The 18,757-nt window shown below is 38.3% G+C and overlaps 1 protein-coding gene across 5 annotated transcripts in view; it reads left to right on the forward strand.

The window, feature by feature from the left end:
* CEP112 (centrosomal protein 112) overlaps nt 1-18,757 on the forward strand; it is a 158,394-nt gene that overhangs the window by 1,769 nt on the left and 137,868 nt on the right. For 4 of the 5 annotated variants that reach the window (XM_017740772.1, XM_017740768.1, XM_017740770.1 and 1 more), the window contains exons 4-8: nt 5,026-5,116; nt 7,337-7,411; nt 13,442-13,558; nt 15,039-15,086; nt 15,227-15,304. In XM_017740772.1, coding sequence (XP_017596261.1) covers nt 5,026-5,116; nt 7,337-7,411; nt 13,442-13,558; nt 15,039-15,086; nt 15,227-15,304 — 409 coding nt within the window. The remainder of the gene's footprint in view (nt 1-5,025; nt 5,117-7,336; nt 7,412-13,441; nt 13,559-15,038; nt 15,087-15,226; nt 15,305-18,757) is intronic. The other variant, XM_017740771.1, reaches the window with a different exon arrangement.

Genomic DNA, 18,757 nt, shown 5'->3' on the forward strand with positions numbered 1-18,757 from the left:
CATGTTAACATGGAAAATCAAGGTCTACATTTGTAGTCTAAGGCTATGATGCTGAAAGCAGCTGTTTTATCAAATAGATTTTAATGGCTTTTTTCCCTATAGATTAGGAATATAAACAAGCATACAGATGGTAGATTTAGAGGTTGTTCTATGATTGTTGCTCACAGGTTTTTTAGAGGAAACAGAATACTGGCTGCCAGCAGATAAGCAAGTTTTGCTGAGCAAGGTGTAGGTGTTTGATTTGCAGTAGCCAGTGAGCTTAAGCTGCATCCTTAGTTCCAATCAGATGAGAACAGAGCTGTTTACAGCAGGGAAAAAGGGGTGGAATGTGTCATGTTATTAAGGCTTGTTTTCCTGTTGGCTTAGAAAGATGTCCCTGCAGTATTGAAGGAGTGACAAGCTGGTCATTTGGACACTTGGAAAACTTCAGCTCTATTCTGTCCTAATTTGTGGGACTCTTAGGTAAATTCTAGTTTCATCTACTGTTCTTAAGTATTCTGGATTTTCCTACACAGTGCAACTTTGTGCTGATTATCAAGATATGTGTTCCTTTTTTTCCTTTATGTGGCTGCACTGCAGTCATGGATGGAATTTCCTCTTGTTTGCTTGTTTCAAAGTCTAGTTAATGTTTAGCTTCTCTGAAATCCGTGGTGAAGGAAGCACTCTCAGACACAGAGTGAATATTATTCAAAGCTCAGTAGGTGCTGTACAAGAGGAAGTGAGTGTTTGCTCTGCTTCTGGTTTTGTTTCATGGCTTTAGAAATACATTTGCAAGTTTTGTTTCAGAAGTCCAATGCTTCTTTAATGTCTTCGCTTACATTTTTCAGAAGTGGCCATCATTAGCTGTTCTGTTGGAGGCACACTGATGCTTATGCTGTTTATTATAATTTTTCAATCATGTTTTTAGTTTTTCAGCAGTGATTTGGGTGACAGCAGTGATTTTGGGACACTTGCAAGTTAAATCACATTGATACTGAGTATTGTGGAACTTTTCCTCTTCCGTATCCATTAACTGTGTGTAATTCTAACAATCATTTTAAAATGCTCTTAGGTCTGAGGTCTCTGTATTGTCTTTTCTTGAAGATTAGGGCTCTTCTGGTTGCTTGCACTCATGCTCTGATAAGAACCTGTGGTTTTGACTTGTGGTTTAAGGACCAGAGGCAGAGAATGGAGAATTGCCAGCTGAGTTATGAGATTACTGCTTTGGGCTTGGTGAAACAGAGAATTGTTGGGAGGAGCTGTCCAGATACCCTTAATTAAAAAAAAAAAAATTTAGATTTAACCTTATGAAAACAAGGAATGCATCGTGCTTTAAGAAATGTTTTTTGAGACCTTGGATAAATTTTTGTTTTTGTTGTGCTGTGTCAGGATACCTGTCCTGCATCTGACCAGATTGTGTCAGTCCCTGGGAGCAGCATCATCAAATTAAAGTGTCACTCTGGGTGTTAGAAGCAATAAAACAGTACCAGCACAACTCTCCCCCATTAGGCCCAATTTAGCACATTGCTATCTCTACAAGGCCATATTTGTGGTATAAAAATATACCCAATTACTCCAAATTCCTGACTTGTACTGTCAGCTGAGGTGGGATTTGCATATTCCTCCCTCTTCATCTGACTGAGGCTGGTCCCCACTTGAGGAAAGCTGAGGTATAGTTCCACCTATTCCCTTCCTTCTTTGCCATATTTTTTCTCTCTTTTGCTGCCTGGTTTGTAGTAGAATATTGGGAATCTGATGTATTTTCCCACTCAGTGTCTGGACCTAAGATTCAGCTTGGCCTGGCAAAGTTCCCACAGTCATTTTTGGTGTAGTGCAGCTTTATTTCACTTTTTCCTTTTTATCCTGTGGGAATGAAGCAATACCTACGTTGGTGATCAGTATGGTTCCCAAGGCTCTGGTGACTTCTCTGGAGACCTGGATTACAAATTATTCCATGCCAGGAAAAGCAGATAGATGCAGTTGAATAATGTTACTGGTTTAAAGGAGTCTGGGAATTAAAAACCAGCTCTACAGGCACAGCTCTGTCAGTGGATGCTTGGACCAAGAGTGGGGCTGTGTATAAGGAAATCTGAATTTGTGTTAGAAAATCTGGATAGCTCTGTAGGTTACATAAACTAATCTTCACAGCAATGAGAAACTAATTTTCCTGCAACTTATGCAGAAAAATACTGAAGGCAAATATTTCAGCTGTTGTGTTTTGTAGAAATACAAAATATTTACATGCTTAATACTTATTTAAATGTGACCATGTTAAGATATTGCCTATATCCAACATATAGATCCTGTTTTCCTTTGTATTTACAGTTTTGGATGAGCTATCAGTGCAGGTAAAAATGTAATATATTAAATATTTCTGGATGTGCAGTTTGTAGGGATAGCCAGCAGATGGTGACCGAGTTCCACTATATTTGTCTCTCTTCTCTGAATGTGCATTGGGAAAACTGAATCCACGGGCATGGACTATGTGTAGTTGGATGAAAATCTTGCATTCCAGCCATGACTCAGTTCTTACATTTTCTCAGGGCAAAATAGATAATGTCGGTGAGAGATGTTTGAGTAACTACTTGATGTTCTTTATCTCAAGATTCTCTCCTTTCAAAGACCCAAACAAACAGAGAAGTTCTTTTCATAGTGATTTTTATCTTGCAATACAGATAATTCTGTGTTGGACAATTTCAGCTTTTTTATATGAAGTTGTTTTTCTGCCTAAATAAAAAGTAGGTAGACAAACTGGGGTGTGGATGAATAAATCTGATTAACTGGGGCTGGAAAGGTGCAGCTTTATTTTGAAATGTGAGAGGGTTTGTTTGAGAAATGTTTAGATTGGTTTGAACAGAAACCTGGGCTTTCTGACTCCCTAGGAAAATTCTACTTTATGTTTATAGAGTGTGCCTGAAAACATTGTTAAAGGTTGGTGTGTAGTCATGCTGTAGCAGGGGGGAATCAGTGAGTTTCCCTTACTTTGTTCCTAGAAGGAATATTTACTAATCTCCTTTATTAGCAGCAAATTGCTTCCTCCTCCCATGCCAGCTCCTCTTGGGCTGAAGCAGGAGGTCACAGGGCTGATATGAAAGCTCTGATCATCCTTCACTCACCTGAAGTGGGAGGAAAAAGAATTAATCTTGTGCTTTTTGGAGCCCGACTCTTATTAGCAGGAGGCTGGAAAAGGGAGTGGACAGGTAGTACATACTTAATATGAGCAAAACTGTGGTCCATCCCTAACAATCTTTACAAATTCTGTTTGTAGAATCAAGTAAAGCAGCTTCATTTTCAGTTCCTCTTCAAAATAGCAAATACAGACCTAAGAATACATCTAGACTTCTGTTCTCCCTTTGGTCAATTTGAAAGTATTACAGGCAAGCTGGGTTGGGTTGTGTATTTGTTGGTATTCCTGAATCTCTGAATGATGAGGGCATGAATTCTGTTTTCTCTCATTTTTAACAATTGGAACTTTATTGCATTGTTAGGTAACCTGAGTATTGTTCAGAAAGGAAATCTGATAAGAGGGCAGATTTACTCGCAGGCAAAGATTTATCTCCCTTTAATTAAAGGTAATTTTGTGTCAGATGAAATCCTGGTAAGAAATGCAAGAGGCAGTCATTGTGTTATTATATTCCTTTTGATCTTTTTTACCTCTAAGGCTTTGCTTATCTGAACTATTTACTGCTTTATAATTGTTATTGTGCATCCATACACGTTGTTTATGTGGGATTTATTGGTGCTGGAATGGAAGGTAGGCTCCCAGTTGTTGTATTTCTCTGTTCCCTGCTGTTCTGATGAAAGCTGGGCCCTGTGCTTCATGAAAACTTTGTGTTTGTCTTCCTAGAAGTGACTGGTTTATATTGTACATCCAACAGTTGTTGTTCTGTTCATAAACACTTCATTCATCTCAGTGTCTTTTTGGTACAGCAGCCATCTCATCTGCTGCCAGATGGAAAAGAAGGGAGGTATTTCAATGGTCTGATTTGATTTTAATATAATATAGCCAGTCATAGGAAGGTGAAGGGACTAACAGAAGGTTTTAATTACCTTAACTGTGGATTTGATAGTGGAGTATTTGCTGAAGGATGTTTCACTACTGTTTTGGATCTTTTGCTGTATCAACCCATCTAATAAATGCTTATAATTTTTATTTTCTTTTGTTTTTTTCCCTGTTCTCTGGCTGAGAAATGTGTGACCAGGTGCATCAGTGACACTTCTCTTCACCTATCTGCTGATCTTCATTTGCCTTTGTTCAAGTGTTTTATTTGCAACAAAAGCTTTTCCAGAAAATCCCTGTCCAGCTCTGCTGGACAGAGCACTTGGTCATGCTTTGCTTGTGTCCTGTCTTGTGGGCTTTTCTTTGCCATCCCCCTTAAATTCCACTTTAGTCCCTAAAACAGAAATGAAATGAAACGTAGACAATCTTTGTGACTTGTTCGTTTGACATGTTCCTCTCCACCTTGGCCTTTCAAGCTACTGCCTTTGTATTGAGCTGTGTGTGTAGTTCTTGCCCTTGTCTTTGTGTGTTATAGGATCATTTACCTTGTTCTAACCTATTCTTTTGGTCTTAAAAGTCTCCCCTATGTTGCAGCCAACCATCACCTTAATTCCTCTTTCTTCTCTGAGTCACTGGACTCCATCCTATGTGGTTTTATATGCTTAGCAATTTTGTTTCAAAAACATTCTCCTAGATCAACCCTCTCCTTAGCTCGGGTTTATCCTAAAATCCTTTGGGAGATGTTGGGTGATGTAGTAAAAGAAAAGCAAAGAACACTTTTTAAGGTACTGCCATGTATGTGGTACTTCTAGAGGGTTTTTTGGTGTGGAGTTTTTTGGTGGTGATTTTTAATGGAACACTTAAGACTTTTGTTTGCCTTTAACAAGAAATTTTTTCTCTTTTCTCTCTTTTTTTTTTGATCTTTCCATCTTGACAGTTTTTTCTATATTTTAAACGATTCTAGTCTTTGATTAATATCCTTTGTGTGCCACAAGCTGCTGAAAATGAATCCTTCTCTTTCTGCTTCCTCTTGTCATTAATAACAGGGAAAGATTCAATGAGAAGCCATCAGTAATATCCCGTTGTCTGAGTTCTCCTCACCGGACAGATGAAGATAACCTAGGCACGCCACTATCTGTAAGATGCTTCTCCTTTTTGTCCTAAAGCTCTACTTTCCCTGAGTTGGGTTTATATACCCTGTAAAGCTGTTATTTCCAGCTGTGTGGGTCATGATTCCTGTGTAAAGGTGCAGACTTCTGGGAGAGAGTGATAGGGAGGACTAAAACTCATCAAAATCTGTCCTCTGCAATTCAGGGGAGGAGAATTTCTTATAGGATGCTCTCAGTTCATCCTAATGCTTGACCTCTGTTTAGTGTCGTGTGTTCAGTGTCTGCTGCACTGTTTTCCCTGGGCTTGGCAACGTGCCTGCGTTGACATCATCTTGTATTTTGCAATAACAGATTAAAGAAAGCTGCATAGATGCCTCTGGCTCTGTTCAGTGATGGTTGACCTCTGAAAGAGTGAATTTTGGACAGTTTGTTTCATCAGACTTTCCACACTGAGCATTGTGACTGATGAAAGGGCATTGAATGGGCTTTGTCTAAAACCCTTTTAGTCCAAAGTATTCAATGATGTTGTTTATATAGTTGCAAGCATTTGCACTGACAGTTACTCCTGACAAATGTGTGATACCAAGAAATGCGCTGTTTACCCTCCAAAATGTGCTCTGTGGCCTTGCAGTGTCCTTCACCACACCTAGAACAACCCTCACCCCTCCATGAACACTGAATTTCCTGTTTGTTCCTCTAGTTCTGCCCATGCTTCTTTTTTTGATTCTATCAGAGGAATAGTTTAGAAAGATTGCAGCTGGGCACAGCTGAGGACATGAAGTGCAAATAGGATAAACTGGAAGCTCTTTCCTGAGGAAATTTGTGTTGTGCTGTGCATCTGGAATAGAGGATTAGCAAGAAGGGATTTATCAGGGCAGTTTACAGGTGCTCAGTGGGCAAAAATCAGTGCCTGTGCTCTAGGCTCTGATTGCTGTGAATGTATTTTTTTGTGTGTTGATTGTATGTATACAAATGTAATTTAAATACAGAAATGCCGTAATTAAAAATAGAACCACGTGCTGGATTTACTAAATTTCTCCTTATTGGTTTCCTGTTTATTTACTTCAGGAAATATTCCTTATGGAAGAGTTGTTGTAAAAAAAATTATTTTCTTCAGCTGTAACCTGGATTTGGGGCTTTAAAGTTTTGTAGGGGAGTTTTGCTGCTTTGATTTGTTTATTTTTAATTTTTGGTGGTGGTGGTGGTGGCTCTGCCACAGCTTCCAGAGCAGAGTTTGATAAATCACTGCACTTCATTGTTCTTCAGCTCCATAGATTGGATTCTCCCGTGATTACAGCTTTAAAGGGGCCTTTAAGTGAAATAATCCTCCCTTGCTTTGCCAGACAGTTCGATAACGTTTGGCTGGCTGGAACAATGTTCCATTGTCAGTGATGCACAGATGTTCTGGCATCATTCAGGCCCAGGTAGAGGAGCAGGGAGACTTTTAAGAAACATTAAGAGCTGCCTCAACCAAGTGTTGATGAACTGCAGCCCAAGCTCCAGTCACTTGTGACAAATGAGATTTAAAGAAGAGGTGCTGGCAGGCCCATACACAAACCTCACTCAATGAGACAAAGTAATTCAGGCTTCAGTGTTGTTTTTTAAAATACCTCAGCTCAGGGAAATGTTCTGTACCAGCTTTCCCATTAGGTACTTCAAATGCAGTTGGGTAGTTACTGTTGTCCCACAGGAAAAACTTCTCTTCTGAAAGGTAATTCCTTGTTACTTTCTTGAGCAGCAATAACCACAGCCCTGGCTGGATGCTGGAAATCAGGGAAGATCCTTGAGCTGGGCAGCAGCTGCTCTGTCCTCTGCTTTGATAACCATCACTGCCTTGCTGTGATTTCCTTTGATTTTTAAATCTATGTTTTTATTTGGAGGCTGATCAGGTGATCTCTGAATTCTGGATTAGGCCCACAAAGGAGAGACGAATTGTCCTAGAATGTTACCTGAAAACTGAGTATTCTGAGTTTTTTTTAGTAAATTCACCCTCTGTAAAGGGGACCATTGCTTTGGGAATTAATAAAGAAGAACACTGAAGTGGAGAGCCAGGCTAATTTATCCTCTGAACTCTTTCTCAGCCCACTATCCTTCTGGAAACTGAGCTATTTAGGTGAAAGCTGTCAGAGGTATTGTGACACTATTAGGAAGTGCAGTGTAGGTATGGCCAAGCTAGTGAGAAGTTTAATTTTAAATTATGTGTCTGCCAGCAATTCTGGTATTTTCTTTGACTTTCCTTGTGTTCCAGGATGATCATCACAAAAGAAACTTTTCGTTGGATGATGATGACCTCGAAGCACGACTCAATAGTTGGAATCTTGGGGTAAAATAAACTGAGTACTTTACTTATTTATTGACTTGCAATGGGAACTCCTCAGTAATGTAGTCTGAGCTTAGCCAACAAAACTTCATGTGGCAATCAGTCTTTTAGAAATGAATTGGTAAAGCTCGGAAAGGTTCTTTATGAATGTATGAGAAGAAAACATCAAAATCTTAAGTAATAATAATCTTCACATATTTAATATGGTTACTGATAAATCAGGCAAAATAATGGCTGCTGGTCAAAACCAAGTGTCTCAGTCTGGTAGAAATTCAGCTTATTTATTGATGACTCTATAACATTTTTTATTTATACTTGTATAAATGAAAGAAGAGTTTGGCTTTCTGTGGTTTTTCTTTTAAACCAATACAGAATTTGCAAGCCATTAATACAACTCAACTTCTTTTGGTCAGTGCTCCTCCTTTTGAAAGTGTTCAGGAGACTTTTCTGTGTGTTCACCTCTTTCTTTCCCTTTTAATAATTCAAATTTGTTACTCTTATAAGACTTTATTCCCTTGGTTGTATTTTCTGTGGTGTTCACGATAGTTCTAAGGTCACAATGAAGTGACCTCTTCTCTGTAGCTGTGTTTTAACGTATTTTTTAATTGTTTTGTCTTTTTTGTAACCCTTTCACTTGTACCACCAAATCTTTAACCTATTTCATTAGGATTAATATCCTCATAGCAATTTTTTTTATTAAGATCACTTTGATTTTAACAGGGAGGTTTCTTCTTTCTTTTCTTTCTCATTTTGTGCTTATTTTCTTTCTCATTTTGTGCTTATTTGGCTGTAAGCTCACAGAGTTACAGCCAAAGTTAGGAGTGATGAGAGCAAGTTTAATGAAATAGTTCAGCCTTGTTTTTTGAAAAATAATCACGTATTTTCATGTTGTCATTTTAATCAGCTGCCAAATGATCCTTATTCTTCCTATACTATTGTCAGTCCAGAGGGATATGACAGCATTTAAAAGTCTTGCCTATTACACTCCAGGATTTTCAGGAATGGCCAAGTTCTCTTCAGTACAATCAGAAATGATAACAAAGGATATTAATGGTTTTGTGTCCTTGGTGTTTTTCTTGCCTTTTCCAAGCTAAAGGTGGAGATAGGTGAAAACGTCAGCACTGTACAGGTGTCTGAAACAAAGGTGCAAGCAGTCACTTGCAGATTTTGGATATTTGGGCTGTATTTATCCATTGGATTATATGAGCAGAAAGCTGTAATACCTTGAGCTTTTAAAGCTGCTTTAAGGGGGAAACTTGCTCATGGCCATTTTACAAATTATTCCAACTGATGCTGACAAAGAATCTCTTTGTATCCAGCATTTTTATATCAGTGTCGATCTGCTTGCCTGCTTATCTCTTATCTCTGTCATTTTATTTGTATTTTATTTCTTTTTCTAATTGAAATTCCAGTTTGCAATCGTGTTGTGTTGCTAATGGCTGGTTATTAAACTGTGATGATCCTCTGCTGATACAGGAGCTCCCTTGGATAACAAATTGGCTACCGTGGCACATAAATCAGTTTTTCAAGTCTCCTCTCCAGGGATGGTAATTAAATAAGTCGCTCATGACAGACTTTGATTGCCTGATAAGACTTGTTGGGAGTTACCTGACAAAGAGGATTTGAGGTTGTAAAAGAGAGGTCTGTGAGGGGTTGCTGCTGAACAGCATTTCCCTGCTGTGGATCACGGCCTCCAGTGGGTTCTGAAAGGGTCAGGAAGTTTTAAGTGGAGTGTCATACTTAAAGAATATGTCATTACTGAAAATAAAAAAATCCCACTAAATGATTGCAGCACCTTGGAATCTGTAAGATTTGAGTGCCAGATGTGGCTGCTGTTACTTGCAAGCATTTAAATTGCCATGGGAGCATCTTGCTGTCCTTTAATTGCTACTCCCAGCTGCAAACTGTTTGGGAAACTTAATGTACAAGTGATCCCACCTCAGATACAGAAGACCCTTGACCCAAAAGAATACTTCAGTAGTGGGGGAAGATAGGAAAGGAGATACAGAATGGCTTTCATTTGGAGCTGCCTTGGGTGAAGAACAGTTGTCTTGAAAAGCTTCTCAAACTTTCCTTGGGTTTTTTTGGTTATACAAAGATTTTTCTCAGTAAGGAACTGTGTAATTTTAGGAAGCTGTGATTATGTCAGGCAAGTATACAAGGAGACCATGCTATTATGCAAGAATCTGCAAATACCTTGCTAGGTACACAAAATGGTGAGACAACCCTGGTGTCTTCCAGCTGTGAGGTGCTGCTGAGCCTTCACTGCTCCAGCTTGGGCTTGTCTGGATTGAAATGACCAGTTATAAGCTTATCTTTCAGCCTCCTGCTTCTTTAATATATTCTAAATTTCCTCTTCTTCAAAGCTCTTGTATTTTTAAGGTCACATACTGGATGTGTTTTCAGTTTTTATGATATACCTACATCAGTGATGGAGGGTTTTTTTAAAATACTATTATTAAAAATACTGTGAAAAGTTTTGAGAAATGCTTTTATGATTTCTCTACTAAGCAGAGAGGTCAAAGCTTAACAGTCTAATCTGGAGGCTTCAGGTATTTGTTCTTAATAATAACATTTTCTACAGGAGAAGTAAGTCTGTGGCATTATTTTGCTGATATTGTTACTTCTTGTGAGTAATAAAATAATTTTTCCCTTTGCCTTGCAGTGTTCCTGATTATCCCTATCCAACATTTTATTGTTCAAGTTCTTTAGATTCTAGTCAGGCATGAGTAAATGTTGTAAAAAAAAAAAGTTGAGTTTTGATTGTGATAAATTTGCCTTTCATACATGGAATACGAATTTACACTCACTTTACATACATTATAAAATCTGTTTTCCTTAGCCTGTATTGACTCTTATCTAAACTGATATAGGGACTGTCCTTTATCAGGTGTTCATGCCTTGAAGCTGCATTTGCAATGTAGAAAAGCAGAAATCCTTTTCTATGGCTGTTTGAAATGAAAAGGTTCCGAGCCAGGAGCTGAGACAAATAAATACCAGTAATCTTTGGTCATGTCATTACTTCGGACTCTCTTTGTCATTCTGTAGCCATCTTAGAATATAGTTAAAGTAACCTGGGCTAGGGGAATGAGAGGAACTTCCAGCCCAAACTTTTCTGTGTTTCTGTGATCTTATTTCATGAACAGCTGTCAATAAACTTCTGCATGTTGTTGCAGCTCTAGCGCACTTCATAACTGAGGGGAAGGTGGCTATCTCCTGTTTATGCCTCAAAAATAATTAAATATTGTGAAACAGGTACAGTGTCAGGAAAAGAATGTTGTTGAATAATGGAATTAAACTGCTTTGTTTTTCCCTTTTCTTTTTTTCCTCTTGTAGCTGATCTTTTTAGATTGTAGACAAACATAATTTTTGGATAAAAAATTCAAGTTACATAAAGGAGCAACAATGAATTAAACCCCTGCAAATTCTTACCTCACCTGCCTCTCTGTCTCTCACTCTGTCATGATGACTCTGATGCAGTTTCATTTGTCACCAAATTGTAGCCAATTATAGGTGTAACAAAGTATCTCTTTCAAACATCCCAGGAAATTCAGCACATCATTTTAGGCAGAAAGCACGCAAAAAGATTGTACCCTGGGGAAACAGCAAAGGGGTTTTTAATCAGGGAGAACACGATTTTTCACCACTGGAATTCAGGCAGGACAAGAATTAACTCTTCAGCTTTTACCAGAAATGATGTGGGGTGTTCAGTTCCGAGAACCTGGATGCTCAGCCTTGCCCAGAATTTGTCCTGGGAAATTTTATTGCCTAATAAAGGTTTGAGAAGACTTAAACCAAAGAAATTCTGTGGTCGGTGGCTTGTGTTCCATTCTCCTTCCTTGGAGAAAAGCTTTCTAACACAGGGTTAAATGGATGGGAGCGTTGGGAATTCTTGGGAGGCTGTAGCAGCAGTGGATGCTGTGCCTGCTCTGTGTGCTTGGCTCACATCTGCCTGTGTCTTTCCAGTCTAGTTAAGCTCAACCATTTCTGCACAAGCCATTTGATTATCTTTTGTTTGGTTTCTCAGTCTGCCTGCTTACTATAAACATACCTACTGTATATGTTGTGGCCTTGGAGGGCAGCAGCACTGGAAAAACTTTCCCACAGTGAACTCCAAGTGGTGTTGCGACTTCAAAAAATAAATTCAACTTCCATGCTGACAAACAATCTTCATGTGCTTTAATGTCCTTCCACTAAGACTGCAGAAGCAGCATTAAAGTGAACTTCCCTACAAATTATGATGTTAGATAAGAATGTCCTTACTCAAATTTCCTGAAGCTACTCAGCAGTTATTTCTGTAGGGAACATGCTGGCTGGCTGGGTTTGTTAGATTAAAGTAAGAATTTAGGGCAAGGTTCAGTTTAGTTGTTTACCATTTCAAAGTCTTAAGTGTTCTTAACTCTTTCATGTGTGTTTTTGCCATCTTTGTTTTGAAAACAATCACGTTTTGTCTTTGAAGAAGCTTAGGGGGGAATGTGGAACAAGCCTGCAGATGCAAGTGTGGGGATTTTGTTCCCTGAATCTTAATATTTACAATGTACCTTCTGTTAGTGGACTGACACAGGCTACAGTTGGGGATTACTGGAGATATCCATCCCTGGATAAACGTCTTCCAAAGAGTGGAACGTGACTTTGGAGGGGTAGTTTGGAATCATGACATCAGTGTTGTCATTGTTGTGGTATTTACTGAGCAAAAGAGCAAAGCTTTGCTGTGAGTTTCTGGGCTGGGCTATAGTGCACAGATGGAAAGCCTGTACAATATTTTCAGCCTGAGGGATGGAATATAATTGATGAGGATGAGACTTGCAGAAGTACTTAGAGCTCAAAATTGTGCTTTTCCTGCAGTGTCCTTGCTTTTGGGAGAAACCACTTCAACTTTTGTCAGGGCTTCACTCACTGCTTGCGTTGGTAGCTTTAAAATTGTGTAACTCATAAATATTTAGTTTTGACCACTTTAGGTGTTCGTAACACTTCAGGTGTTGTTAAAATGAATAGAAATGGAAAATACTAAAGTTACAAATTACAGCTCATTTGCCTGAAATGCAGTTTTGGAATTTTATTTTTATGTACATTTCTGCAATACCTTTTTTTCAACTTAAAAAAATACATATATTTGCATGAAGTAGATTGTTTCTGTTAGGTGGTGGGGATTTCTTCATGGGGATCTGATCACCCAACACCTTCACAGCTCTGGTTTCGGAGGACTAGAAGATGACTATTGCAGTCTTCACCAACTGAGACATGGTTTCTTGTCAGACTGCCTATTAGAACAGGAGAATCCAAAATCTTTCCTACAGAGAAATTCAGAATACCATTTCTGTTAAGAAGTGGTATTTACAAATTAGAGTTCAGTTCTAGTTCAAATAAAGATGTCTTTCATGGTGACATTTATTTGGTTCATACTCTTAAGAAAGCATGTGATTTACTGCTCTTCTCATGGCAGTCCTTCAGTTTCATACATATGTATTTTGGCTTGTCTTTGACCTTTTGCTTATTATTTTTAAATTTGCATGTTTCTCATAAACACAGACTTTTTTTTTTCTTTTTTGGGGCATTCTTTATTGTGATATTCTCTCTTTAATGTGGTCTAATTTTGCTAACAAGAAGTTTTGCAGAGGACCAGCATGAAAAGAATGAATGTTGAGGCATTAAATGTTTACAGATCAGTTTAAGTGGATATAATCCACAACAAGTAACAAAGTGGGAACATTTAACTTCAAAGCACATATGGCTGCTGTTACAAAATCAAAAAATGCAAGACTTGGGCCCTACAAAGTATTAGAGACACATTTTCCTTCTCTCTCATAAACAAGGAGGATGTACCTTAGCTTTTCAGATTGGTTTTGAAGTGAAGGCTGCAAACAGCTGAATGTCATGGTCAGATAAAGGATTGGAATTAATTGTAAATATTTACAGTAATTTTTTGCTTTAAAAAAAGCCAAAGTAAAGGGTGATAGTATTCATTCTGCACGAGAGCCAGGGCTCTTGGGAAATAATTAAGCCTTTGAAATGTCGCTCTGCAGCCTTCTCCAGATTCCACCAGGTATTGGTGAAGGCTTCCACTGTTCTCTGCTGCTCAGGGTGCTGGGATGCCAGATTGGGGAGTACCTTGAGCTTCTGGCAAACACCTTCAGCCCTGGGGATGATCAGGTGTGTGTGGGCTGGATGGGGAAGTGGCCAAATTGAGATGGGAGGAGGAGTATAATAGCAGTAAAATGTAGATAGAAAATCCTATTGCAGATACAAATGTGTAGGACAAAGAAAATCCTCCAAAATTTTTCCAGTTTGGTATTTCTGTACCTTTTATTTCCCTCTCTCTTGATTTGCTCTTTCTTCCCCTCCACTGTGTCTCCTATGGTTAATGCTCCAGGATGATCCCACTCCTGTATTCCTCTCTTCACAATCTCTTCTGTGTCCAAAATTCCTCATTTTTGTGGCAGTGGGTGCAGCCAGGATTCCTTCATTCACTGGTGGCTGCGCATGGATTTTAATTGCCAACACAGGATACTTTGTGTGAAAGAAAGTTTAATGTAACTGTTTTAGTAAACTCCGTGACAATAAACAGGTTATTGTTAAATTATTGGTTTCTTGATGCTTTCAGCTAATGTATTAAATTAGTGGATAATACTATTCATTGGAATTGAAGGTATGTGTTAAACGTGAGTATCTCCGACTTCTGGGTGAAATATGACAACTCCTCAACAGCACACAGAAATCCTACATCACCTTTTGGGACAGGAAATGAATAACACTGTATCAAATTAAAATTTCAGAGGGATTAAGCCTCTTTTCCACTGATAAATTCAACACACAAATTTATTTCTTACTACTGCAGAAAGTGCAAGAATTTGATATAATTGCCATGCCTTGTAGATCAACCTAATCTTACAACATTTTTTTTTAATGTGTATTGCAATCTCATTCATATTCCAAATCTCACTGCCACATTTTACAAGATTATACCCTTGAAAGATTTTTTTGGGCATTCTGCTTTCTCTGTGATGTGATGTTTGAGCCTCGTCATCTGAGAAAATGAGAAAGATAGAGCTGTCTGATAGAGGAAGTGGGTTGGGAACAATGTTTTGTATCCAGTTCTTAAAAATAGTGATTAAGAGAGCTGTTTTAATTATATAGTCATGTTAATGAATCATTTCCTTATGTTTTGTCTCTGTAACTTACACGCATGGCTGTAGTTTCAATGCATCCAACTGTAATTTTTCAAAAGCACTAGATTTTAACCAGTATAATCTGTAAACTTATTGTAGTTTTATACTGATTTCAATGAAAATTTAGCCAATAAAGTTGGAAATCTTTTGCATATGCCTATGTATGTAGCTGCCAAATATTTTTATAATATGCATTGATGGAATTTTTACAACCACAAGAGTTGGGAGGGAAAAAAGTGCACTTTTTGGTCCATTTATATTATCAAACTTGCTGAGTAGATAATTTCCAACCAAATGATCTCTTAGGAAGATTTCCTATTCCTGTAACATTTAAGGCATGTTGAAATCTCATCTGTGGCTCTTCTGAGTGATGCAGTTGCTGTGCTAAGTACAGTTTAGTTGGGATGTCTTAGGCTGAATAAGACATTGTTGACCTGCTGATTTTTCTCTCTCTTGTTTTTCAGTTAGAAAACCCCAGATACCTGCGAGAAAAACGGGTGCCAATGACTCTGGTAGGTATTTATATTCCCTTGGTATTTCAGAAGAGCAAACAAACATTTTCCCTACTTTTAATTTCGGGTCAGGATTGATTGTACTTGGATTTACTGTTTTTAACTTCATTGGTTGTTCTGAACTTTTCCTTGTTCATTAGATGACACCTAAAATTGGCCTAGGAAAGAGCAGCCCCACTCAGCACCACCAGGCGCTGTTTCTAACGCAGGAAAAAGAGGTAGGATTCTTTGGAGTCTTTAAGGCATTTGGAATTGGAATGGAAATTGGGCATTAACAAGGATTATTGTAGCAGAAAATCTCATGGAAGAGAAATTTGCTGAAGTGACAGGGCTTGTCATTAAATACTTAATGTATTTCCCAATTCTTTAGGGGGTAAAAAAGACTTTCTGAACACATTTACTGGTCCTTTGAAAGAATTTTTAGTGGAGGGAAGTTTGAATTCTAGGAATTTTCCAAATTACTTTTTAACAGTGGCAGTGAAACCTTTGATTTAGGGAGGACTTTTGTTTACTTTCTATATACCTTTTAAAATTAGCAGATTTTGACCTTATTTCTGATAGGATCTACATTATTTCTATATTTGCCTCATTGAGCTCCAATCCTCTTTTGGTGGTATGGGGTTTTATTTTACTTCTTCGGAACATTGTGAATTCCTGAGATTCCAAGCTTGGCTGTCTAATTCTCTCACACCATGTTATTTTGCTTTGAATATGTGTAAAAGTAAAATTTTGTGGTCATTTTCACCTTTTTCATGGTTTAAGGAAGCCGACTGCCTGAGATATTTTGTGACAAGCTGCTCATTTTATTTAACACATTTCTTTTTTTTGAAAGACCGTGAATTAATGGTCAGGAAAGGAAACTCAAGATGCATTAGGAAAACGATTAATAGAACCCCCAAATCAACTAACCAGTCATAAAAAAACCGCAGTGAAGCCCTGGATCTATCACTCTGCTGTGTTTGCCCTTCAAATTTCTGCTTTCAGCCATATGCTCTTGGAAAATTGAGACATACGTGCATAGTTCCCTACTATCCAGAAGGACCTAAACTCACAAAGGACCCCAAATATGCCTGAGTTGGGGAGGAAAGGGCATCATCAGCAAAGCAGGAAAATATTCCTCCTTTTCCTTTGTATCTTGTAAGGACACATGGATTGGAACTGTCCTAAAGTTATTTTCAAGACACTTCAGAAAACATCTTTAGCAGAGATACAGAGGAGGGTAAAATTGGTTGGCAGATCCTTCAGTTGTTGATAAAATAGTGTGCATGTTTTTTCTGTTGCTACCTGCCTGTCTCACTCAATGCTCAGACAAGCAGTTTCACAATCCATGTGCCTTTCACTTTCTCTGCTCTTCTATTGACTGTTCTTTTGTATTGACAACATTCAAACCACCAGTGCCTCAGGATGAGGCAAGGTTTCATAAGATGTGAAAATAGCGCAAGAAATAAATAAATTGAAAGCACAATGTTGTCATTTAAACAATATTTTCAAATTAAATAAACATGAATGCATGCCAAGGAGCTACATAAAGTACCCAGTTAATACTTTGCTAGTTCAGTGGAAAAATCCTCTAAACCACACAGTAAAAATCCAGGACTTTTTGCTAATGGTGCTCGACTGTGGGCTGGTTTGAACTGGAAAGGTTACAGACAGTGTTTCACAATCACCATGTGTGTGCTATTAATGAGAAAACTTAAATGTGTTTTCATCTTATTTTGTTTGTGAAGCTCAATTAGGAATAAAGCCTTTTCATTTATAGAATGTGAATGTATTAACAGAAAAATGGTGCTGTACAAAAGGGTTTGGAGGAACCTTTAACTGTTTTCAACCTCTTTGTAGTACAACGGGAGAACATAAAATAGGATAACTGTGGGTTTTTTGCTTTTAACCTTTAGACCTTTGTTCATAAAGCATTCCTTCACCTGTTTAGAGTCTGTAATGCTGAACACATGGCCATGAGCAGTGATAACCACATCACAGCCCTGCGAGGACGGCGATGTCGTCAGGCAGCGGCTTTTAGTCATCTTTTCCCCAAATACTTCTGACATGGATTAAACCATTTGGGAAATGGTCATTACTGAAAAATCATGGGCTTAAACAAGGGAGATGCAACCCAACAGGAATATATCCATGTTCAGTGGGACAGCAAAGCACAACAGATGGGGTGATTGGCCTGTCTTGATAAAAAGAGAAAAGTGTCCCTTTGAACTTCACCTCTGGCCATCCTGTGTCACCCAGTGCTCCACAGGGCAGAGGAGGGGGAAAGGAAAAGTCTGATTTGTGGCTTTTCAGAAAAACATATCCATTACCATTGCTAAGATAAAGGTTTGGAATTCTTCTGGAATGAGAAAATAAAATTAGCTATGTTAATAAACTGATTTTTTTTAACCTTTCTCAAACAACTAGTTTATCTGATATATCACTTGAAGACATTCTTTAAAGAAGTTCTCTGTTGTAATTTTTCCTTTTGTCAGTCTTATTTATTCTTAGCATTTTTTCTCAATTTCCTTCTGTTTTATTATTTTGTAAGCAAAGATATTTATTTATCTTATCTCAACAAAGGAAACCTAAACAAATCTGAGGCCTATGGGAAATAATTTTCACTTGTCAGTTGAAGGCTTACGTGGAGTAAATTTGTGTTGAGTTGTATACCAGCTCTTAATTTATTTATTTTTCAGTCAAACTGGCAAGCTCAATGCTTTGTGCAATAAATTGTGGAGCTTCATCTCTCTGGGTTAACTGAGAACACTGAGTGTTTCCAATGTTTTTGTTGACTTTATCATTGTGCTTCTGTTACTCCCCTGTTTTGTTTTTTGGGAATCCAGTGATAAAGCCTTTGGTCACTGGAACCACTGGTGCTTTCCCAGCCTCTTGTGTACTAAAGCAGCCCAGACTAAATGGTCGTGCAGCTGGAGGGAGGAGGAATTCTGGGGAAGGCAGTGGCTGAGTTTTCAGGAGAACACCTGGGATAACTTCCACCAGTTTGTCATGTGGGGTGGGGAATGAGGAAGAGGGAGAACACCAGAGGAAAAGGAGACATAAGATAGGTGGTATAAGATAACAGAGAACATAGAGAGTGGGGAAAAAGACTTTTTCCTTTTTTCCCTGAAAACACATCTTCATGGATCGAGGACGAGAAGTAAGATGGAAAACGAAGAGTGTTTTATGGGTTTATGATTAAAGAAGTCTTATCTTTAGGATGCAGCCTTTTTAAAAAGCTGTTTAGGACCTTCATCCTTGTAATCTTTATTTATGTTTTTCTCCTTTTATTTTGGGAATGAGCACTCCCTTTTACTACATGACACAAATTTTGTTTATAAAGATCATCAAGCCATTTTTATGGTTTTACTGCCCAGAAGTGTTGGGATCTAGTGATATATTTACATTAAGATAAAATCTGCAGTGCTGATACAGTTAAGTCGTGGTCTGGCTAAAAGTGCTCTGGATTGAAGGTGTTGAAAGCAGCAGATTTACTGTGCTTCTCACTTATCTGGCAGGAGATTATAACTTGAAACAGAGCAAATTGCATGAGGGCTGTGGTATGGATGTTCCCCAAGAGGGACCATACAGAGAATGTAGGGGAAAGAATACAGGGAGGAAAGAAAGTTGTAAAAGTTGGGAGCGAGAGTGAATAACACAGGCTGGTGTTTGCAGGGAAAAGGGAAGGGAAA

This window comes from Corvus brachyrhynchos, unplaced genomic scaffold (genome assembly GCF_000691975.1).
Source record: "Corvus brachyrhynchos isolate BGI_N302 unplaced genomic scaffold, ASM69197v1 scaffold218, whole genome shotgun sequence".
In the NCBI taxonomy this organism is placed as follows: domain Eukaryota; kingdom Metazoa; phylum Chordata; class Aves; order Passeriformes; family Corvidae; genus Corvus; species Corvus brachyrhynchos.